This window comes from Convolutriloba macropyga, chromosome 3 (assembly GCF_964194025.1).
Source record: "Convolutriloba macropyga chromosome 3, txConMacr16.3, whole genome shotgun sequence".
NCBI classification, from domain to species: domain Eukaryota; kingdom Metazoa; phylum Xenacoelomorpha; order Acoela; family Convolutidae; genus Convolutriloba; species Convolutriloba macropyga.
Genome location: NC_134470.1, coordinates 8,470,630 through 8,495,319, shown reverse-complemented (window position 1 = coordinate 8,495,319; position 24,690 = coordinate 8,470,630). Strand labels below are relative to the sequence as shown.

Here is a 24,690-nt window from a genome sequence, read left to right as displayed (position 1 = left end):
TTGAAGCGCTCTTTCTTTAGAGATTCTTGAGGTGCAATTTTACCGCTAACCCGTTGAAAGCGATCATTCAATAAATCAAACTCATCATATACATTCTTATTGTCTAGTGTAATATGCGTATGCTTATTGAACTCTGTTCCAAGATCGTCAAGATATTGGTTAGGTTTTTCTAGATCTTTAAATAAGCGTGTGTTGCAAAACTTAAGAATAGTACTTTGATCCATTATTATTGTTTTTAGTTGAAAATGATAGGGTTGTAATCAAAAAACGACCAATGATCAAGAACCTCAGTTATTTTGTTGCTTATAAAAGGACCAAAGCAGGTTGATGAGGTATTTCTGTCACGAGTTGAGAAAAATAAGTGATTAGAAAACTACGAAATCATTTGTGAGTTTGTTTTTTTCGAGTGTATTGTTAAAATCGCCTGTTTTTAAAGGGAGTATCAGCTAATAAAATCTTCTCAAGGAAGTTGTCGAACTCTTCCACATAGACTTGTTTAACATTCTTAGGTTTTTTGTAAGTCACCGCTACATTGATTTGATAACCTTTTTTCAATTGTCACAAATATTGTCTCTGGTAGGGTGTTTTCAATTTCAATCAGGATTGAATAACCCTTGAAAATTTATATCATCACTTCACCCCCTGCGGAGGTGAAATTTTTTCCGGGATATTTTCATAAGTATGCTTTAAATAGCATTCGCATTGTCCTGCTCGGTGAGAACGGTTTCGGTGAGGCACAGTATTGCTGTTGGAGACTCAAGACTATAAACAATTGCTTCCAGATCATTATAGTGTGCTCTGAGACCTTACATTTAAAAAGAGTAATGAATTGCAAGTAGAATTGATTGCACTCAGTTTTGATTGACTTGGATCTATGCACGTAGCATTATTGTTAACGAAAACAATTAAACGTTTCGTTAATAGAGTAGCCCGTATCGTCGCCTTCATCATCTAGGTTTGCGTTGTTGTAGACGGTTTTATTATTTGTCATAGTGGACAAGATAACTTCTCCTCTCGTCCAGCATGATGCAACTCTATCGTCATTTTTCATGTTAAAAAAGATAGCCGAGCTCTAGTGATATCTTCAATGACTTTGACATTGCTACCTTTCAATGGCGCCTTTTTCTTGCGGAGTTATACCTCGGCAACTCTTCTTGAAGGGCGGACTTCCATTGGGCGTACGAAATCTTTCTTGGACGTTGGAATCCTGTGCGTGATGGAATTGTCCTTTTCATCTAGTTTTGCGCCCTGCCGATTCTCGAGTTGAAGAACCTTTTGCATTGTTTCTTCTTGGTTCCCTAGTGCTGCATTGCCATTTTTGTCAGTTCGTTCTATTTCATCTAAACCAAACACATTTACGTTGTCACGACGGTTGTAATTCTCTAATTGCTTAGTTCCGCACATGGCACGCAGAAACAACGTCATTCAGATTTTCGTTTTTCATGTCGACGGCCTTCTTAACGGCTTCAGTGATGCTGTACTTCAGATCATTTACCATCTTCTCGGTCATAAGTGGAATCGCATCATCAAGAGATTTTCGAAGTATTGATCGTTTTCTTCCGTGAGAGGGCTGATAGACGTACATGGTCGCCTTGGCGTTTGGTTCGCGATAGGTGTGGTCATGATATCAAAGGGGTGGAAGGGCTTGATTTGTCACTGCTGTCATATCTTGGGCGTCACGTGGCTCAATTGTCTCTGACATGCGGATTCTCTCAAAATATTTAAGACTATCACAACAATTAGGCTAACACAATGACGGAGGCATGGTCAAGTTGAATAGGTTGCAGGTGGTACTCAACTTCTTGCTGAATATTGAAAGCTGGCAAATTCTTTGTGGTTTTCCTCCTTAAGTAATTCAGAGCAACTAAAGTTCTTTAGACTTTCATTCAATTCATAGAAATTTTAATGTGAATATCGAAATTGTAACGAAAATGCTCAAACTCAGTATAGCAAGTATTTTTTGATTTGAACATTTACATTGGTATAGGAAATATACCTCACGAAAAAACCCTCACTTAATTTTAGATAGGAAATAAACCCCCAAGGAAATTAGCCCCCATTTTAAATTTGAATTTTGGTCGTGATAATTTTTTCGGTAATGGTGTAGTTTCATATCAAGTCCCATGGCCCGCCAGGCGTTGCCAAGAACGCTAAATGCTCAGCTCTGTAATAGACAACTGGGGGTTTATTTTCGTGGGGGTTCATTTCCTATCTAAAATGAAGTGCGTTTTTTCCGTGGGTTTTTCCGAAACCATTTACTTTGGTTAACAACTGTTTTATAAAAGCGTAGAATTGTAAATTATCGGTCGGTCATGTTCCAATGGGGAAACAGCTCCACCTTAAGTAATTCCCGAAAGTGATCAACTAATTTGGGAAGTCCCGATGCGAGAGGCAAAAGCAGAAGGAATTTATCCCTTGGACAACTTGAAAAAAATCAAAGGCGAAATTGAAGATTTCTATAAGGACGCCATAGCTCCAATCGAAAGCGAAATGAAAGAATGTCTGGTATACTCGGCCAGTTCAAAGATGCTGGAAAATTGTATCTCTGTTCCAAGAGGACACCGATTTGAAATTGATTGGGTGCTGTTTCTATCAAGCATGATGTTGTTCATTGAAGTCAGTGCAGGCAAACGACATAAGCAAAAGGCGGTTAGCATTACCTACTAAATAGCCATTTTATCTTGAAATTAGAACCAGTACTTTGTCACTTCTTTCCGTAAACACAATCTTAATTGAACTAAAACTTTATTTGAAATAATTAATAGCCGCCGTCAGCCTCTCAAACTGTATTATTTAGGCGCTCTCCTTTTTTACAATTCAAAAAAATTGTATTGGGGCACTGTCTTTTTTAAGATCTGTTCACTCATTTTCATTATTTTTGAATTCAAATTGGAGCAGCGATTTTGGTCCCGAAACAGGAAGTGTTTGAACAAAAATTCGCTGTCTCGCTAGTGGTTTTTTGTTAACATGCGGCAATTTCTCTTTGGTTTTTAATGTTTTTCGATTTTTGCCTAAGTGGTTTCCCCAATCCATTAATTGTTCATTCTAGGCCAAGTTTTTTGTTTGAACCAAATTTCTTTTTTCTCGCTAGAGGTTTTTTGTTCACATGCGGCAGTTTGACATTGATTTTCTGTTTTTTTAACTGTTTTTTTGGAAATGTTTTTCCCAATTCACTCATAGTCTGTTCTTGGTCTAACTGTTTGTCTAGCCAATGAAAGTTCTTTGAATTGTACGTCAGTACTTGTCCTGCTATTTCTTTTTAATTCGCTTTACCTTTTGATCACGTTTTTCGTTTTACATTAGTCACGATTTTCACTCATGACTTCTGACTTACCTCACTCACTGTTCAACTGAATGGTTTTTAAATCCATTAGCTCAATGAATAACGCAAGATAGTGAATACAGTCAAGGTCAAAAGAGCAAAATCAAAAGACACGGGATAAACCGATAAGGCCCGGCCATTAAGTCATTGAGAATTAGGTTATCACAGTTCCTTAGAGTGTTTGCTAGCTGTCATTGGTATTAGTTTTATTAGCTTTCAGTTTAGAAGCTGAATTAAGTGAAGTTCTAGAATCCAACCGAAACTCTACGCCGAATTAGAACACTTTTTGACACTGAAAAAAATTGAAAAAAATTTGGACAATTTATCTCTTTTTTCTGTTTCGATCTCGATGTGCATCAAGCGCGTCAATGGCGGCTATTTTCCAGCAATCTGCTGGCTATGTTTTGTTATTAAGGTGTCCCGCTTTTTAACCTCTATTTGTTTAACCCTTATGATTTAACCCTTGTATCATTTCACCCCGATTTTTATCTTTTATATAATTTAATACTGTAGTTAAGATATGCAGGCTTAAATGAATCGGGGTTGAAAAGAAGTAGAACCTGTTATTAATTACTGTTTTATTGAGTTGCCAATTTTTTTACCCGCAGCGATATGATTAAGTGCTAATCAGCATTAGTCTTTAAACCCGCCATTGGGGATCAGCATTAGTCTTTAAACCCGCCAGCTGAACTCAATTTGCGGCAGTCACCTGCTAAAATTCAGAAACAAAGTGCGCCAAAGTGGTGTCATTTTTTACACTTTACTTTTTTTAACCGGTTTTGTCATATATCATAGCCTATAATGACGTCATTTGAAGCATCCTAAGTGAAGTTATTCACTCCACCCCCCACTGACTGAAGCTACGAGCAATAAATTCCAGCTCCCACTAGTTGTTCCAGAACAATTCTTCCGACGTAAGTCAGTTATGTTTAGTATGCTGCTTAAATTTACCGCTGAAAACAGTGCCAACCGCGAGTATATATGAAAAAACTGTTCAGTGAGTATTGACGGCAAGACGCACGTAAAAATGGAAGACGTGCCAAAGTCTAGGAAATTTGGCCTATCATTTATGACTGACCAATCAGATTTGAGGAAGTGTTAATAAAACATCATGTTTTCTGGTTGGCTCCCATTGCACACAAATCCACTCGACACATTTACAAATTCTTAAAATTTATGGTGCCAGTACTTGAATGCAAAATGCTTAGAATCACCGTTAGAAGGAAAATCTGTTTTTAGACAAACTAGTATCGTGTTGGAAGAGATAGATTCAAATCATTTCCAGCGTGAAGCTGGGATTATTCAAACAGAATTAGGCTATACTGCACTTTTAAAATTGAGGTTAGTTTTCGTTAACAGAGTTAAGGTAACTTTTGCCTCAACTTTACCTTAACTTGTTAAGGTAAAATTATCTTAACCTCTTTTGTAACGTTCTGCAGTTTATATTTTCATTTTTTCTGTAAAATTTCCAAACTTTACCCGGACTTCATTTTGTGTGTGAATATAAACTCCTTAACAAAAGTAAATGTTCAAATGGTGAAATACGCAGTTAACTTATTGTCTACATGCTTTTGCAGAACTTTTTTTGCAGCGACTTATTTTGCTTTACTCTATGACAAAACTCACGGAGAAAATCCAGATTGAAGTTTGTAATTTTTCCGTAAAAAGCTGTAAGTTGAATTCTACGTGAACGCTGTTCATCTTGATCATAAGCTTTTAAACTACAATTGAAGTTGAAACTTGAAATTGGAAGGTTACTGAAATTGGAAGGTTACTGAAAATTCTCTCCAGAAGCAGGCAGTTTACTCTGTGATTTTGTTATAACATTAATTTTGTTAATCAGTGTAAGTGAATTCAGTCAAAAGTAAGTTAGCGCCCTTTATTTTAAAGATTTAGAAAATTTTGACGCCTTATTAAAGCAATTTTTAATCAAATTTCAGGACGAATATTTTCACCAGTAAGATACTGAGATAAAAGGTATGGTAACCTACCAGAAGACCAAATGTAAAATTGATGAACTGAGGTCCAAGTTTCACAGAAAATGAAAGCTGTCTCAAATTGTTATGTTTTCATTTTTGTTCAACAATTAATGAGTTTGCAATTGCGTTAAAAATTAAAGGGAGAAAAAGTGCGAACGTTTTTACAGGGAAACTTGGATTGAGTTTTACATTGGGATGTCTGGTAGGTTATCATACCTATTATCTCAGTATGTTACGGTGAAAATGTTCCTCCTGTAATTTGGACGCAAATTGTTGTAATATCGCGTCAAAAATGGGTTTTCTTCTTCTTTAAGATAAAGGGAGCTTACATACTTTTGACGTTCAGTATAATTTATACGCTCAATTCACTTGACTGATTAAAAAAGTAAACGTTCAAATGACTCCCTGCTTCTGGAGAGAGTTTTCAGTATCTTTCCAATTTCAGCATTTAACTTAAAACTTCTTGAAACTTACTTCAAATTTCCATACATCAAACTTTATGAATCGACTGATAATCAAAAAATTTTAATTACTCTGTTTATTTTAATTACTCAAGTTAAATTATCTGAAATTCTTTGTGAAAAAAATGCTATTGAAATTGGATTACAATTTGGCGTAATATGACGTCAAAATTTGAATTGTTGCTCCGTAAATCTATATGATGCTAACTTTTGACGTTCGGTATTCAATGCTAGCCATTACGTTCAATTTCTCCCTCCGTCATTTTCTATCCATTGTCTAAATTTTGGTAGGGCTGTTTGTTGAGAGGTCATCTCAAAGCATATAAGTTAATTTAACTAGAAGCGACGAGCTATTTATTTTTTAGGAGAAAGGACCGGAATTACGAAAGCTGGAGCAAGTTTTCTCCTCTCATTTGCCTATATTCAACAGCCTTGCATACTGCGTGAACAAAATGGCCAAACTGTGTCCAAGTAGCGAACTGGGCGAATTCAGACGGCAGTGTTTCAGATGTCTCGTATTCGTCAAAGACATTTCTCGGCAACGCTGGGATGAAGTTTTGGGGGAAAATCATGCGCGCCAATACCTCAAAACTGGTTTCAATAAAATTCGATTTAATGCAAACGGAGAATATTTGATAACTGAGGTGCTAATTGCTGCTAACGACGAGCGATGCCGGCGAAAAACGTTAGACATTGAGCTGTACAACATCAAGCTTCATAAATGGGGCAACTCTGCAGAGTTACAGAGGTGTAATATGACTCTGAAAGACTTATTCCTGAATACAGCAGAAATTATACCAAATACGAGGATGGAGTTACTCCAAACTTTGAAGCTCATTTTCACCAAATCAGCGTTCCAATATTATCAAGGTCAGTTTACGGTTTACGGCCATCTTGCGTACAGTAGGACGGTACTCTTTTTTACTACTATAGGACTATGACGAGGTTAGAATTAAGTTTAAGTTCTGTGCGAAGCTTATCACGCGCTTTTTTATAGTTTGCTCAAGCCGAGAGATATATAACAAACCAAAATATCGAAGTGGTTTTTTTCTTACCTAAAATATACGTTGGAAGAAGCTTCACAGTAGACTTGAAGGCTGGGGGGGGGGGGGTTGACGTGTCTTGCCACAGCTTGAGCACGATCTCTTGGTACTGTGGCCTGTGAGGTATATTTAATCTATTGCTTTGCTTCCAAGCGTCACGAATGCTTTAATCTAAACTTGTAAAACAATTGAAACACCAATTGGAGCAGAATCGTCAGTAGTATATGTATTAAGCAAATGAAGGTTAAAAATGTACGTATCTATAAATAAAACGCATGAAAGAATCAAGCAATTTTGGATAAAATTGGGAAGAAAGTGGGTAATATTTTGAAATATTTGGGATATTATTGGGGCTAGTTTGGGTATAATGGGATCAGAACGAAATTGGATACTTGAATGAACTTGCTAAAACTTGAATGAACTTGTTTAATAGTTTTTGCTAAAACTTGCATAGCCATATTTTGTCTGATTTTGAAGATGTGGCTAATATGAGGTATGAATTAGATTACGTTAAGAATGACAGAATGAATATAATGGAAACTTCACTTTTAAGCTAATTTCGTAAATTTTAGCTTGGCATACTTTTTAGGAAATCTAAATTTTGGACTTTTAGAGTTTATAATTTTTTATAACAGAAGTTGCCCTAAGTTATTTTTTTTTAAAAAAACTATCCAATATCGCCTCAATGTTTATTTGACCAAACTCCCCCAATGTTTATTTGACATAAATTTGAATTGAAATTGAATCAAAGTAACCGAAACTTTTTTTTGCCATTTTACTCAAATTAGCCCCAATAATATCCCAACTATTTCAAAATATTACCCACTTTCTTTCCATTTTTATCCAAAGTTGCTCGATTCCTCCCTACTTCAAGCATTGTTTCGCCGAATTTCATCCAAAATTGGCCAATTTCTTGGCAGGTAATCCAATTTTTCCCTAATTTATTAAACTAGCCCTAATTTTATCAAAATTTGTCAAATCATAGCCCAATATCATCCAGAGATGATACAATTTTTTAACAGAACTCAAATGTACCCAATTTTTATCTAAAATTATCCCATTTTTTTGAAAAAAAAACAATATACAAACATTGCCCAATAACTTCCCAATTTTACCCAGAATTGCCCCGATTTTTTCCGCCTTTATCATAAGTTGCCCATCTTCCCAACCAATTTGACTTTTTCAAAATCTAACCAATTGTTTCAAAATAATACCCAATTTTTGATGCAAATTGAAATAATTCTCCAAGAATTTTTGTTGCAAAGTTAGGTATTTAACAAAATTTTAGGTATTTAACTCTAAATTTTAACAAAAACGACCTAGTTTTTCTCCTGATGCAACAAAGTTGATTTTGCCTGTTTTTATTAAAAATTATCCCTCAATTTTCCTCAATTTATTTCCTCCCCATGATTTATTTCAATTATTTCCTCGATTTTTTAAAACAAAAACAACCCAATTTTCCGATTTTTTAATCGTGCAATTTTTTCTAGACGATTTTAGTTGCCAATTGTTATATAAATAAGTTTTCAGTTTTATCTGTTTTTGTACACGCCTCTTTAGCCCATTTTTACCAAAGAATAATTATTTCGCTAATGCTGCCAATTTATCTTAAAATTTTATAGAGAGAGGACTGACGTTATAAAATTAAATTTTCAACTCTTACTATCAAAACCAAAAAATTTTTTTGCGCCTAAGTAATAGTCTGGCCAATTACTAATAAATTCAATTGATCAAGTTATAAGCCTTAGCGCATAATAGACACGCTTAATGAAATTAAACGCTGCAGCTCACATGACTTTAATTACTCTTAATAACTTGTAACTGCTTAAGTAACATTCACGAATTTGAATCCTGTTTTTAAAAGTAAAACGTGTTAACATTTTAGGAATTTTTAGTTATTCAGACTCCATAAAGGCTCTTCGTATGCGTTACATCTGAAAGATCGTCGCAAGATGTCAGTCTTTTCTACTATAGATAAACGACACAGCCCGTATAAATTTCGCAACGATGCAATTATTAATTGCTCTCCAACGAAGTTTTTAGCAATTATATTAGTCCTGTGATGCGATTTTTTGCTTGACCGATTATTCGTCTGACCCATATGACTTTCGTCCTCAAAAACGCGTACCAAAACTGCTTTGAGGGGACAAATTCATATTGTGTTAAGGGTGGTTCTTAAGTTTGTGCCCCTCAGTCATACCGCCTCACTCTCACCCCCCCCCCCCCCCCAACACGCCCCCAGTCCATCCTCCTCCACATGGTGGTTTGGATCCCCCTCTCGTCCAGCCTTACCAACCGTCCTGGTCAAGTTTTAAGCATTTAGGCAAAATAATTTTCAGTGAGAAAAGAGTCAATAATTTTCAATGTTTGATCCAAATAATTGTATACACATTGTCAGGAACTAAGAAAAGATCAATTTCGGTGGGCTTGTCAAAAGGTACGATTCTTTTGTCTAGGAAGTAGTAGGTAAATGAACTCTTTTTAATTGCTCTCGAGCGACGTTTTAAGCATTTATTGTATACGTGTGTCTTTTTATGCAAAATTTTTGCTTTTATGGTTTGTTCTACAACATTCTATCGATTTCACTTCTCAAGTGAATTTGTTCATGCTTGACTTCTTAGTTTTTACGTGACCTAGATTGCTCTTATTCGGAAAAGTCTGTTGCTAAAAGAAAAGTAATAATATATCTATTCTGCCCCCCAACGTTTTCGCCCCCAGGTGCACGTGCTATTTTTCACATCGCAACGTGCTATATAACAACACATAAATTGTAATGGGGGCATAAAAACCGAATAGATCGGCGATTGTAAGAGGAGCTACTACAAGGACCTGATAGCTGAACGGTTGCTGCTTCAGTAAATTACCTCAGAGGTTTTGTTTATTCGACCCTCCTCTGGGTCGGAATTTTTTGCACGCATCATAGATTCTCTCTGCTAAAATTCTGATTTAGATTGCCCTTCCTGTCGTACGAGAGCAATTTGTCCAACGTTAGTCGGTTTATGTTTGGTTTATGTTTGTTAAGCTGTTATATGAGCCATTAGGCTTTGCTTTCAGTCAGGTTCAGCCAGCAACAACGTAAAATACTTGACGACATAAAGAATCCCTTCAAGTTCATCATCGGCGAAGCAGGAACAGGCAAGTCATACGTCTGCATGGCCTTGGCCAAGAAGTACATTGAGCAACTGGGCTTCCACAAGGTGTTCTACTTGATCCCAGAACACAAGAAGGCTTGCAAGAAGTTTGTGGAAAAAACTCTGAGACGAGAGTTCCTGATTGACGACAGCTGGAAAGGTTACCAATAATAGAGTTCTTATTGCTCCAGCACAAAGGCAGTTTAAGTCATCTCGAATGAACTTTGGAGCAATTATTGTATTCGTGTGTTGTCTTTATGCAAAAAAACTTTTCGACTGACTTTTATCGCGCTCAATCATTCATTATAGCTGCAAACCTGTAAGCTGAGCGGAGCTATATTGCGGTGCTCTTGGTTTATTTATTACGACTCGAAGAGGAGAATTGATTTTCTTAGTTTTTTTAAATAGCCGCCGTCATCTCTGTAGGCTATTATCGCGCTCCTATTTTTTGTACAATTCGAAGAATTTGAATTGTATTTGTGCGCTGTTTTTTTTTATGATCTGTTCACATATTTTCATGATTTTTGAAGTCAAATTGGAGTAATGATTTTGGTCACGTCGAAACAATAAGTGGAGCGAAAAAGCGACTGGTTTTGCGGCGTGATATTTTTTCGCTCTATTTTCAAAAAGTAGAGTGAGAAAATGGTGTTTGAAGAAAAATTCGTATTTTCAAACCATGTGTTGCAGAGACCATGTGTTGCAGAGAAGCTGATTGTGTTGGCTAACGTGAACCGTCAAGATCTGGAAAAGCGGCTGAGAGATGCTCAGGGTTTTGGGCGCAAGTTGGGACTCATCATTGATGAATGTACAATTTCAACAAAAAGAGACCTGATTAAAATGGGTGACAACATTTCTGCTCTGTTCCCTTATTTTGACATGATTTGCCTCAATGTGCCAGTGGGTGGACAAATCAATTGCACTCCGGGGGTTTTTAATGTCACCAGAACCGCGGGGTTTCAAAGATATGTTCTAACAGTTGGCTACCGAAGCAGTAACACCATCCTTCTGTTTAACTCGAGGTCTCTGCACGCCAACACTGAGTAAGATATTTTCAAGCCTTCTTAAATTGAATAAGTTTTCAATTTTGCCTTTTGTCTTCAAAAATCGAACATTTGAAAACTGTTCTTTTCGGTTTTATTCATGACCCAAAAAACATACGTATTTTTATTAAAAGAAAAGCATATTGGTTTCAACGTTAAAAAAGAACGTTTTGCAATAAACGAGTTGAGAGGAAACTTTCGATTAAACAATCATTTCTAAATAATATCATAGGATCTTGAAACTCAAATTTTTGATGAATTTTTTTCCTGAACTTTTTTATACCTTTGTCCTGTCAGCAATCTTTTGGTTATAAGGAGATGGGTGACAGCTCTTTGGTGATATTAGATCAGGTTCAGTCAATGAACAATAAGAAAAGTCTCAGGTTTGATTTTTTTTTAAAATTTCTACCGAAGCCAAAAAAGCAACTTGGAAACCTAAAAAAATGAAGGATCGACTACGTGTACTGGAGCGCAATAATGACTATAGATTGTAAAGGGGTTTCCAACCCGCTCGAATTACTTGAAGTTAGGTTCTGCGAAACATTTTCCTTAATAATGGGTGCCAATACATGAATAAATGGATGAATAAATGAAAGCAGAAGTGTCAGAAAATGATGCATATGAAAACTTCTATGAAAACTAGTTAATTGCTCTCAAACGAAATCTTAAGCAACTGTTAGTCCTGCGGTTTATTTACGACTCGAAAAGGAGTATTGATATTCTACAGGTTGAAGCAATTTTGTTCATTACTTGAACTTTGACTTTTTTCCTTTGGAACATTGACTTTTGTTTTAGAACACTGATTTTTGTTTTCGAACTTGGACTTTAACAGTAGCTTAGTATTTAATGTTAGTTTTTAGGAACCGTCGTTAAAATTCACGATCAAAAGTTAGTTTTGAGAAGTTTTGATCCCATAACAGTCCCTCCTCCCTGTACAAACTAAAGTCAACCCCCACCTGCCCGTACCCTACCACACCTTTCCTCCCTCTCTACATACCAACTCTGCCCTCAACCAATTAGGTCCCCACAAAACCTATCTATCCCCTACCTACTCAAGAGCAACCCCTCCTCCTACCCCCTTCCCCCAAACTAATTAATACTGTCTCAAACATTTTCTGTAGTTTTATTAGGCAAATAAATTTAATTTTGGTTTGTTATTTCTTTTATTGTTCTGATTTAGGTAAACTTAGTGAAATGTTTATATTGTACGACCCTTAGAGTTGTTTCTGGCATTCTACCGGCTATGTTTTTATGCGATTTGTCGTTTGACCCTTTCTTGTCTGAACCTTTTGACTTAGAATGGAATAAACAGGTAACATCATGAGATCATTAGGTTCTCTTAGAGCTTTAGAGTTTGACCCTGTGAAGGGCATTTCTTAAAATTTTTTACGCAAAAGTTTTGATAGTTTGTTTGAGTGTGTTAAGTATCCCTGAAATCATTGATAATTTGTTTCACTGAAATGAAACTGACAGCAGAAGGGACACAATGTTATTAAGTTACATTAATTGCGGAAAAGGTCACTTTCAATTGAGAACCAAAAGATCACCGAGTAGCGGTTTTGAAAATTGCCTGTTTCTAATAACAGTCAGAATCGTTTTTTAGCTCGAACAACTCAACTGAAATTCAGAACAGAAAATCTGGAAGGTTTTTACCTTATTGTAGTTTGAAGTTCTTCAGAACTAATGAAAGAGTACCTGGATAACTTTTTCTCTACCGTGACTTGAAGATTGATCACAATTCATGAAGGGAAAAAACGCACACAATTTTTTACTTGGAGATTTTGAGTAATATTGATCTCCTTAATTTGTCGATGCAATGGAAACATATTTGAGCAATCCTTGACCTGAAATTTGTAAACTTTTCAGTACTTAAACCGCTAAATCAATGAAATCGCTTCACGTTTTGTTCATTTTGTCCGTATTCAGAAGCGTTTCTTTTTTTACAATCCAAATATATGGATTGTATACGTTGCTTTGTCTTTTTACAGTACAAAGAATTTGGAATGTATTGTTCCTCTGTCTTTTTTTAAAGATCCGTTCGCTTTTTTCGCATTTTTCACGTCAATTAAAAGTGCTGATTTTAATCACGCTGAGTAGTAACAGGAGCGAAAAATAGCAGGTCTGAGGCGTGCTGTTCAAGCTATCTTTAAAAGGGGGTGAGAAATTGGTGTTTGAACGAATTTTCAGTTTTTCAGAGATTTTTTTCATGCATCAATATGGCTTCTGTTAGCAGTGTTTCTTCTCTTGAGTGCTTTAAAAATGATCCACGGGTGTTCTAATTGCGATTGATTGCAGTCATCCATGGGCAACTATAGCTTTTTTGACTTTGACACCATTTGTAATCAATATTGAATGCTTGATTTTTTCCGCCTTTCCTGAATAGTAGTCCTGTCCTATCACTTAGTATCCTTTTTGACTTATCTTATTGCTTGCTAATCAGAAATAAATGAACAATTAATGGGGTGAGTCCATAGATAATGGTTTTCATGACTTTGACACTATTTCTCATATTTTTCTAGCGATAATTGAGTTTATCATGCACGTTGAACTTTTCGTTGTCTTATCATTCAACCGCATTGAGACAGGTCTCACAGGTGTCTAATAGAGACTATGTTGATGAGTTTTGTTTTTTTTCTGTTTGAAGCTATTGAATTCCTTGACTTTGACTCTAATAGTTTTCAAGAAATATCGTCAATTTTTTAGTTTTGTGACTTTTCGTCCCTTTGATGTCTTATCTCTTAGTTTCATGAACGAAAGGTCTATTCAATCGAGTCCATCGTTTTAATTCTTAGGTATTACTCTCTAGGAATTCTACGCTGCTCTTTTTCAAAAAAATTATTGTGAATATTTAGTTTTGCTTGTACGTGTTGTAATTACTGCTGTTTTTTTCCGCATCTTCAGTACTGACGGTTCTCTTTGCTTGCTAATGACGATTTAGTTTTCAGTGCGTAGCTAATGTTTTCGGCGACTTTCAAACTGGTAATGTTCAAAAATCATGAATAAGTTATTTAGTTTTTGCGAAAATTGGTCTTATTTGTCTTTTTTAAGTCTCATGACAGGTTTCCTTGGTTGAGAAAAAATGCATCTAATTAGGTGCTTGAGTTCACATGTTTTCATTTTTGTTTTCGACACTTCTTTTAAAGTTGAAACTGAATTATTTTTGAGTCGTGCATTTTGCTGATTTTCTTTTAGTTTTGTTGCTCACTCTCAAAGGAAAAACAGTTCTCATTGGCCTTGTAGAGTGGCAACTTATTTGCTCAATTGGGTCAATTTATTTGCGTCAGTTTCTGGCTAAATTTTTCAGTGACTGAGACACCGTATGTTGTGGAAATGTTTTCTTTTTCAGCCAATAGAACTGCTAAAAGATTTAAGATACAATTTCTTAAGTTTTATAGTATGCTGTGGTTAAGGTTTCTGGAACGTGGTCTTGTTTTGATACACTTTTGACTCCTCCAATTTTCAAATATATTCTGATTGCCAATTTGCTTTGTTTTTGTCACTTTTTGCGTAATCTACTACTGATTTCCACTAGATTTTTGTATTGTTTCTTAATTCCACGGACACATTTTTCATAAGTTGTTAATATTGTTTTTCTCAAAACAATAGATCTTGTAAAATGAAGGTTTTTATAGCTTTTTAATTGCCCCCAAACGAAATTTGTCGCATTTATACGTGTCATGTTTTTTTTGCAATGCAAATTTTTTGCTTCTCTGATTTCTCGTCTTACCTTTTTGACTTTTTGTCCTCAAAACGGCCACCCACCCCCATTTCAACCCCACCGCTTTAAGGTAAAAGGTAACATCCCTAATCTTTAGCTAACTACTGACGAAGCCAACTGCTCGCCAGTCGTTTGAGAGCAACTCGCCCGATGTTAGTAGGTTATATTTTGTTTGTTTTTGCCCATATAGGGTTATATGTTTTCGCTTTTTCCAGTTTGATATTGCTGAAAAAATGCTAATTATCAGGTTATTAGTTGGTTATTTTCGTTTGATTTTAATTCAGGCCACGTCCTGCTACGTGTAAGATGTTTTCACACTTTCTTCAATAACTTTGAGCTTTTGAAACGGGACAAGCAGGTAAAACTCGATGGGCATTAAGTTGCAATAGAAGACCTCAGCTGCCTTTAGTATTCTTTCAGGTGCCTAATTCGCTTAAACTAGTGGAAGGCTTATTTTTTTTGTTTTCTGTGTGCCTGGTTTGTTGATTGTTTGTTTAGTTTCTTTAAAGGTCAATCATTGTTGCATGGCTATTATGTTGCACGAAAACTTTTTTAATGCTAATATTTTTATTTTCTTTTCGTTGTTCATGCCAAATTTAACACTAGATTCGAAGCATTTTTCTCTAATCTTAGTTGTTTTTTGAAAATTTTCATTTTTTAGTTGACTTCAAATTTGTAGGCAAAAGAATTACTTTTAAGGCTTGAAAGGGTGTTAATGGTTCGACTCAAACAACACAGAATTGATTTTGACGATCCGAATATCATCAATTTTTGCAATTCTCCATGGACGTTTTGCTGATTTTTAGATTTTTAAGCAGTTTCCAGTTCTAATTTACTTTCAGTGACCAATGTAACAGTTATTAGACTTAAATGTGGTTCAATGTATTAGTTTTGGTTAGGCTGATAATTTTTTGAGGGTTTAAACATCACAATTTTCTAATGACTTTCGCAATTTTCCAAGTTTTTTAGCTTCTTCAATTTTTGTTAGTTTAAGGGCCGACGGAGCCGACAAAGATTGAAATTTTGATAGTGAAAGATGTTAGCCTTACAGAATCTTTTAAGAAGAATTTTCCAAGATTTTCAGCTCTATGTATTTAATTGTGAATAATTTTTCTGGGTTTTGATCTGTTACTGCCCTCTATGTGGCTCGTGCATAAACCAATGTTTTTGTAGCCTGCAGATTTGCTATTTTGATTGTTTTGGTATGAGTTTTTGTCAATATTTTTTGCTTTCATTAAGTATTAGCTAGATTTTACAAAAAATGGTTTTATTTCTCGTGGTCTTAGTTTTATTCTTTTTAGTGACATGTTTAATCGAGTGATTTTATTAGTTCCTTCAGCTCATAGCAGCTTTTCTGACACCCCAAGAAATAAAAAGTGATTTGGTCTTTTGGTCAACTTTTGGTCTTTTCGCTTAGTCGAAAAAATCACAGTTACCGCGGGTCTTCTAATGCAGCGCAATTTTGTTAGCAATGATACCGTTTGATACCAAAAATTTCAAGTGAAATTATGATTGTTGCCTTCACTTTTAGTTTTTTTTTGCTCCTTCAGCCATTAGAATTGGTAAAAAGTTCTTTTTATGACTTGACTTGCAGCTATGTCATTTTTTTACTTCGATGCCACTGGTTTTCAAAAAATATTCTGCTTTTCTCCCTCCTTTTTGCTTTGTCTGTCATTGATACAACATAGTTGCTTTTTCGTTTGCTCCGTCTGAGAACTCTTAGAGTACTTACTTTCAGAAAGTGCTGTTTTTAGTTGTTTTTAAAGCACTAGTCTTTGAAAACGATAATTTGAAATTTGAAAAAGAGTTTTTGATTTTTTTGCACTTATAGGGTTATGGGTTTTTTTGACTATCTAAGTTTGATGTTGCTGTAAAAATTTTAATTGTCAGCGCATTCGGTTGTTCAATTCTTTGGATTGTAATTTAGGACGTGTCCTGCTATGTTTTTCATGATGTTTTTATACATCTTTCAATGACTTTCAAACAGGATAAACAGATAGAGACCAGTAGGCATTAAGTTTCCAGAAGCCCTACGCTAGCTGTATAAGTCTTCCATGTGTTTAAATTGCCGAACGGCCTGGGAATGAAGAAATTTGAGTTGAAAATGACAATTTTTGTAGTTTTTGATTCTAACATGGTTCAATTTGTCATGATTTTCTTCATTAAATTTTTTGGTAGATGTGTATGAAAATCACGTTGTTCAAAATAACGTTTTGAATAAAGGTTTTTGGGCGAAGTTGTTGTCTTTTTTTGAGTTTTTCAATCTTTGATGTTCAATAAAACTTTTTAGGAACTGAAGATGGGTTTAGGGGTGGTTTCTAGAGACAATGGGATTGTTATCAAGCACAACATTATCATGAACTTTCGCGGCGTTTCAATAAAGTTTGCAATTTTTGCCAAATTTTTTGAAAATCTTTGTCATTTTTGCATGTTTTGTCCGTTACGGCGCGTGAAACTGATTCCAGCTTGCACTTCTTTCGAGGTTCTTAAAGTCATAACTTTGGGTGGCTTTAAATGAAATTTGCATTTTTTTAAAAGTTCTTTTTGTTTTTTTTTGTTCTCTTCAAGATATACATATTTGGCGTTTCTTCAATAAAGTTCCCATTTTCTTTTAAGTTTCATTGAAAGTTATTCAGTTTTTTTATAGTTTTTTTTACTCTTCAGGGTCCAAATACATTTTTATGACCTTGGCAATGTATGGATTTGTTAATAGTTTTTTTACAATGAACCGATGTTTATGATATTATGATGTTATTTATATGAGTTTTTATTGACGTTATCAGTTTTTATTTGTAGGACTCATGAAGTTTTGATCGGTTTTTGCATGGGATAACGCGTGTAATTTAGTGGCATAGTTCTTGGTTTTGTTGTTTTGTTGACATAAGCGTCGAAATCTTGAGCAATGTCGAAATGTTGATCTTACATTGTTTGCGTTTTGTGCAAAAGTTTCCTATTATGCAATTTGACACTTAGATAAATATGCGATAATTTTTGAAGTTTTGGGAATATTTTATCGGTTTCAAAATTTTTCGGCTCAAATAGTCAATATTTTTTGATATTGCAGCTCTGTTTATGCATGAGTTTTAAAATTACAATTTTTTGCTGAGTATATTGAAGTCAAAAGCTCTAGTGGATATTAGTATTCAACACACCTTAGTGGATATTGGTATTCAATACACCTTGGCTTTCAAAACTCCTAATTCTTAAAGTTTCTCAAGTTGAATGCAATTATTTCTGTATTTCGTTAACTTTGTTCATCTGGTCTGGTCAAGTACAGTAGTTTGCCGAGGAACTTGCCCTGCTATGTTTTTTTTGTAAGATGTTGTACACATTTTTCATTGACTTTACCCTTCAAAATTGGATAAATAAGTAGTGCTCAGTGCTCCTTAAGTTTTTTAGAGGCTCTGAGCTGACTCTAGTCCGTTAAGTGCTTAGAGTGGTGCAGCGGCTGTTTTTGTCATTTTTTACTGTTCGTTCTTTTCGGGTTTTTTGTTTGATGAGTCCTAAAATAACGTTTGTCAACGTTGCTAAAGGTCTTTTGAAAGACAAAAATACTTTGAATGACAATTTTGTGAGCTATGTTTGTTTCACTGCCAATTTTTTGAGTTTTGAGTTTCTCTAGCCTCAGGGGCCAAGGAACCTCCTTTAGGTTTTGGTGATAATGCATTGTGCGCAGAGGCGATGAAATTATTTGCAGCATTTTAATATCATGAATTCTAGCAAATTGTAGATAACGCTTGCAATTTTCAAATTTGAAAATTTCTTAATTTTGATTTTCTTTGAGCCACAAGAGCCAAGGAACCTCGTTTAGGGTTTGATAAGATTCTTGCATATTTGCTAGGGAAAATGGGAAGATTTTTCATTTTAATATTTTATGATATTTGGATGATTAAACAGTTTTTTGATAAAGGTTGATTTTTGCCATTGTTCTTAACATTATTATCATGTTCCTAATTTATCCATCTTTATTGGCAAGTGAAATTTTTTATGCTTGAGATTGGGCTAATGTGGAATTTTTTAAATCAGTGAAATGTTTCTTAAGATATTTATCTCACGAACTTTAATGTGAAGCATTTAAATTGCAACATTTGAATAAAATTTGCAAGTGTTTGCCTGTTTTGAAAGTTTTGTCATTTTACTAAGTTTATCGATATTTAAGGGGCAATAAAACTTTTTGGGTTCGGTGGATGGGTTACAGGAAAAAGTGCAGAGACAAAAAATAGTTTGGAACATATTAATCTTTCAAAGTTTAGAAACATTTTTTGATTTTTGTCTTTTTAAATTTTATAGTATGTATCACAGTTCTCGAGTTCTTCCATTTTTAGTGACCAAGAAAGCCATATTCAAGGTTTGTCCGTGCTTTAATGAGTGTATTTAACTTGATCAAGTTTGGCCCTCAGGGTAAAAGATTTAAGATTTGTAGCAATGATTAGGTTTTTGTTTAGTTCGACTATCTTAGTTTCTCTAAACGTGTGTCTGTTTGGCTGGCATTGTTCAATTGATCTGCTGGTCAGGTATATTGGTCCTAAGTTTTTCATTCAATTCTTTAGATTGTATTTCAGGACTTGTCGCTCAATGGTTTTTTACATCCTAGTCTTCAAAAGCGAAGTTCAAAATAAAAACGTGATAAACCCATTTTCAGATGACCGCTACTTAAACTTTGTTCTTATAAGTTTTCATTGCGATATCTAATGCTTATTGATTTTGAGACTAGCCCCTGCATGCTCTCATTAGGGAACAGGAGTATGTCTAACTACGAAATAAAAATAAAACTTCTTTTTTCAATCCCAATAGGGGTTTTGGGAATCAACGGCGGCTATTTTCCGGCAATCTGCCGGGTATGTTTTTATTTGTTAAAAAATGCAATGCCATTGAATTTCGGAGGGTTTAATAGATCAATACGTTAAAGTTTTGATGAATTTCTCACGTCTGTTAAATAGCCTTGAACTCATTATTAATTTGCCTTACTGAAATTGGGCTGACGGCAAAGGGGCCCACTGCTATTGAGTTAAATAAATGATCACTTTCAATGGAGTACCAAAAGATAGTGGCGTAGCGGTTGTCAGAATCATAATGTAAATTTTCTTTGAATATTGTCGATTTGCCTGTCATTTTGCTCCAATGCGACGTGTTTCAGGAAACACGTTTGCGGAACGAGCATTGTATCTGTTGCTCCACGAGCTTTTGATGAGCAGGCCATTGATGTCACTGTTGCTGCAACAAACGACACCATCAGGCGTGAAATTAAAGAGTGGCGAAAAATGCACCGAGCGCAAGACAGGACAATCATAGTATTCAGAGACGATGACGCTCAGTTACGACGCCGGTTCCCCATGAAGAGTGTTGCAGGAGAAGAATGTTTCTTCGCGTCAACAACCATGGCACTTAGCGACTTAAAGTTCTCTGGATTTGAGCAAGAGCACGTCTTAGTGGTCTTCTTGGACCAAGTTTGCCCGAACTATTCCGGTATGACTCTATAAATTCTAGTGTCTTTATTAATAGCCGCACAGCGATATCTGGGGCTATTATTGGCCTTCTCTTGGTTTTTTACAATTCAAAGAATTTGAATTGTATTGGGGTGGTCTTTTTACGACTCGAAGAGGAGTATTGGAGAAGTCCTTTTTTAATCAATTTTATTGGAGTTATTTTTGAAGCAGGAAATGAAAAGCGTGAAAAAATTTGGCGTGGTTTTGCGACGTGAAAATTTTCACTCTAATTTTAAAGTAGAGTGAGAAAACGGTTTGGACAAAAATTCGCTTTCTCACTGGTGGTTTTTTTGATCACATGCGGAAATTTCACTTTGATTTTTACTGTTTTTTCGATTTTTTCGATCGGATTTTTTTCTAAATGGATGTCACAATCCATTCATAGTCCATTCTAGGCCTTGTTTGAACCAAGTTTTCATTTCTTGCTAGTGGTTTTTTGTTCACATGCGGCATTTGACCTTTTTTTGTCTGATTTTTTTTAGAAATGGTTTTCCCAATTCACTCATAGTTCGTTCTAGGTCTAGTTTCGTTTAGTGTTTCATGTTTCATTCTTTGTAATGTACGTCAGGACTTGTCCTGCTGTTTTTTATTTCGTCGTCGCGATTTTTGTTACAACCATATGACGTCACAACCACTTCAAATCTAGTTTTTGTTCTTTCGTTCGTGCGTACGTGACATCATTTTTCGCTCTTAGTGGAGCGAGTTTTTTTTTGTTCATTCGCGTGATTAAATTTTTGGTCACACTTGACTTACCTCACTCTCAAAAATGATTTCCTCACTGTGAAACTGACTTTTTTTACTTTAATTCAAAGAGATAAGGTCAAATGGGTGTGTGTCACTCTAAATGAAGGTTATTTGAGAGCAGCTTATAGAGGCAGCAAAAACATACAGATTTTTTATTCAAAATATAACATGTCAGCTTTCAATGAAAAGTCGAATTTTTTGGTCTGTCTTTTTACTGTTTTTTTTGAGACTGCAGATCTACGAAGCTATTGCGGCTAATTTCTGGAAATCTGCCAGCTATGTTCAATTCTAGTGTCTATCAATTCTAGTGTCTACCAACAAGATGCCTCAAATATTTGGCATTTAATCTTGAATAACAACAAAGTGATGACATAAATAACATATAAAGAAATTTAACATTAAATAGACAAAATGTAGAATTATGTTTTTTGCGCTATATAAGTATGCTGTTAGCGACACATCTAGATAGGATGAAATTAATCTTGTTGGTTTAATAAGATGTTTCTCAGCTATGACATCAATTTTTACACGTGTTATTAAAGTTTCTATGGTCCGTCTCTGCTATTATTTTCTTTTTATTATGCCACTCTTTTATTTGTTGTTATTTTGCACCTTTTTTTGAGGAAATAAGAAGTCGTATCATTCAAAATAGCAAAATAATAGTTTTGATACTTTTTGAAAGCATCTTTGTTTGCCCCTGAATCACAGGGAAGCAACCAGATAATAATCGCAAGAACTCTCGTAAAATTTTAAGCGGGTGACAGCTTGAATCTTTTTCCACAGTGCTTTCTCTGTTCTATATTTTTTTCAACTGTTTTGATGTGTATGGTTGCTAATATCTGCTTCTGTATCGCTAAAAATTTGCAGCTCTTCAATTTGGCTACATCTCGTGCAGGGAATAGAGCATTCGGATCGTTTTCGGTGTTTGTGGATTAGGGATTGTGGTGCCATTAGGGATGACCGATTTGTACAATCTGATTTGCCTATACTCTTTGATCTGTTGTCGGTGGTAAGTCCTGTCATCTCTCGACATTTGATTAAGCTTTGCTGATATTGCATGTAGTTTTGCTAACTCAAATTCTTTTTAATTCTCTGTGACTCCGTGTTTCTTTTGTGACTTTGTGACTCAACTTTACTGTCTTCAGCCGTTCAATTTTGATAAATTATATAATCCTAAAGTGGCCTGCAATAGTCGACAACCAAGCTGGAGTTTTCTTCTATATCTCAGAGATGCGGTATCTGTTGACTACCCATACCGAAACTTTTCTTTTCCTTCAACATGCAATTGGTGTGTGCATCAAAGGTTTAGGTATACTTTGGTTTCAACAAAATTCGCTGCTGCTGTCGGTTGTCACCTCGATATGCTCTCTCTCTCTCTCTCTCTCTCTCTCTCTCTCTCTCTCTCTCTCTCTCGTTCTCCGCTTTAGTAATTGTGTTCTGCGTCAGATGGCATTTTAATTGGGTAAGGTATTGTGAATTTGACTTTATTATCTCGGCTTGCTGCTTTCCGGCTTCTAAATTTGACCAACCGTTCGGCAAGCAACTGTTTTCCAGTATTTTATGGGATTTACTCCCTTCAGACTGACTGATCCTAACAGCCTGGTTGTCGAGTTTTACGCTGGTCTGGTTCTTTACGCTATTCTAATTGGCAAACGATCTCTTGGAAACCAATAGTCGTTCGATCGTGTTAAGGACTCGGTCGTGTGAAGAACAACTGTAGTTGATTGAAGTTAAAAACATTCTTGGTGATAAACTTTGTTCACAGCTCTACTTAAGTTGTCAGGCTTTAGACAGTGATAGTTTTATTGCTTAATTTTTGTCATAATCTCAAATAGCTCGTAAACTTTGCCGATTTTTAGGTCTATAAAACTTGAACCTTAAAGGCAAACTTTGATGAAGAATGAAATCATAGCCAATTTAAGAGCCCATTGCACTTCGTTACTTTTTCTGAAAGTTCGGAGTAAAATTACTGTTTTCAGAATGTTCAATTGGTTATGATTAATATCATCTCTAACATCTTTGTTACTCATTTCTGATTGGTTAATAAAGTAGGTGGTTATAGTCAACATTTTTACTGTAAATGTCAAGTATTTGCTATAGATTTTTTATTGACAAATACAATGATGATACGTTTTTGGCAGTAGATGCCTCAAATATTTGGAATTTAACCATGAATAACAACAAAGTGATGACATAAATAACATATAAAGGAATTTAACATTAAATAGAAAAAATGTGGAATTATGCTTTTTGCACTATATAAGTATGCTGTTAGCGACACATCTATATAGGATGAAATTAATCTTGTTGGTTTAATTAAATTAGCTCAGTGACAATCTTAATCGTGTGCGGTGTTGACACGTTGCTTGTCGGCGTCCTTTCCGAAATGGGCAAATATGCGGTTCTAACTTGTAGAGTTCCTCAGTTCTGACTTTTCCCAGTGTTCTCAAAATATGGTTTCAAGTTTCAATTTTTGGCGTCTCATGGCTCATGTTGTTGTTTTATAGAGGTGGCGACCACAGGTGTCAGTGAGTCTGCGGAATCGGACATCGCTGAAAAGGAGACGACTTCGGTCAAACCCTGGCCGGGAGAGGCTTTTGGTCAACTTCTTCTCAACGCCTCAACTCGAGCGAGAAAGTCACTTCACTTTCTTGTTACTACCAATGTGGAAAAAGATGAATTGTTGAAACTTGTTAACAATGTGGATAAACATTTGATAGTAGCCTCTTCACTTGATCTTGGGGTCGAAAACGAGGACGAAACTTTAATTTTGCAGAATTTGGATGGTCAGCACGCCGAAGATATTGCTCGTATAGGTGTACACAGAGAAAATATTGATCTTCTCTATCGATATTTCAATCTGAAAGTCAACATCATTGACTCAAAAGAAGTAATTACGGCGTTCACTGAACTCGTCATGCCAGGACTTATTGGAAGAGAGAAAAGTAAAGACTTTCTAAAAGAACTTACAGATTTTCTCGAGTATTACGAAATTGAAAATGATTTGAACCGATTTGAATTCGGCGGAATACAGAAATGGTATACAGCTGCTTATAGTCGAGGCCTGTTACGAATCATTGAGTGGCGTATGGGATGTGGTGTGCCTCAAGGAATACCAGATGATATGGAATCTCTTATTTGCAATGTTTTATTCTCAGCTTGTTACCACGGATCTGCGCACGTGATCAAACATGCTCTTGACAAGGGTTGCCAATTTTTCAAAAACGATGCTGATGTTGACATGCGTAAAATAATGTTTCGTCAAAGTTTTATTGTCGACGAGGCCGATGAGCAGCAATCTTTGCTTTCGCTTGTTACAATGACAAATAAAGATCCCCAGGCTGCTAAAATTTTGCTGGGTTACTTACAGAGAGACCATTTTAACGACAGGAACATTGAAGAAAGCCTTAAGCAGTCCTTTTTATGGTCAATCGAATACTGTGCCTTCGAAATGTTGCGCTCCCTAATTTGCGGAGATCACGAATCAGAAATGTGGACAGTATTTAAAGACACGTTACCGATCTCCTTTGGAAGAGGAACTTTTGTCCAATTTAAGGAAAAAGTGGAAAAATATGCCAATTTGAGTCAAGATCCGAAATGGGAGCCAGAGTTGAAGAAAATTCATAGTTTCATCGTCGAACTTCGGCAAAAATTGGAAGGATAGCGTTATCCTGGGACATTTTTTTGTTTCTCAATTATAAATCTCCTTTATTCTCATATCTTTCGCTCTCTGGAATAATAATATTAAGCTTTCAATCAATGCTTT

The 24,690-nt window shown here is 35.4% G+C and overlaps 1 protein-coding gene across 1 annotated transcript; it reads left to right on the top strand.

The window, feature by feature from the left end:
• Positions 1 to 814: 814 nt before the first annotated feature.
• LOC142336834 (uncharacterized) lies at positions 815 to 24,690 on the top strand. The gene is made up of 7 exons (XM_075385777.1): positions 815 to 955; positions 2,291 to 2,649; positions 6,128 to 6,632; positions 9,860 to 10,096; positions 10,640 to 10,976; positions 19,832 to 20,160; positions 23,432 to 24,690. The coding sequence occupies exons 2-7, from the start codon at positions 2,383 to 2,385 to the stop codon at positions 24,586 to 24,588; spliced, it is 2,832 nt and encodes a 943-aa protein (XP_075241892.1). The 5' UTR covers positions 815 to 955; positions 2,291 to 2,382; the 3' UTR covers positions 24,589 to 24,690.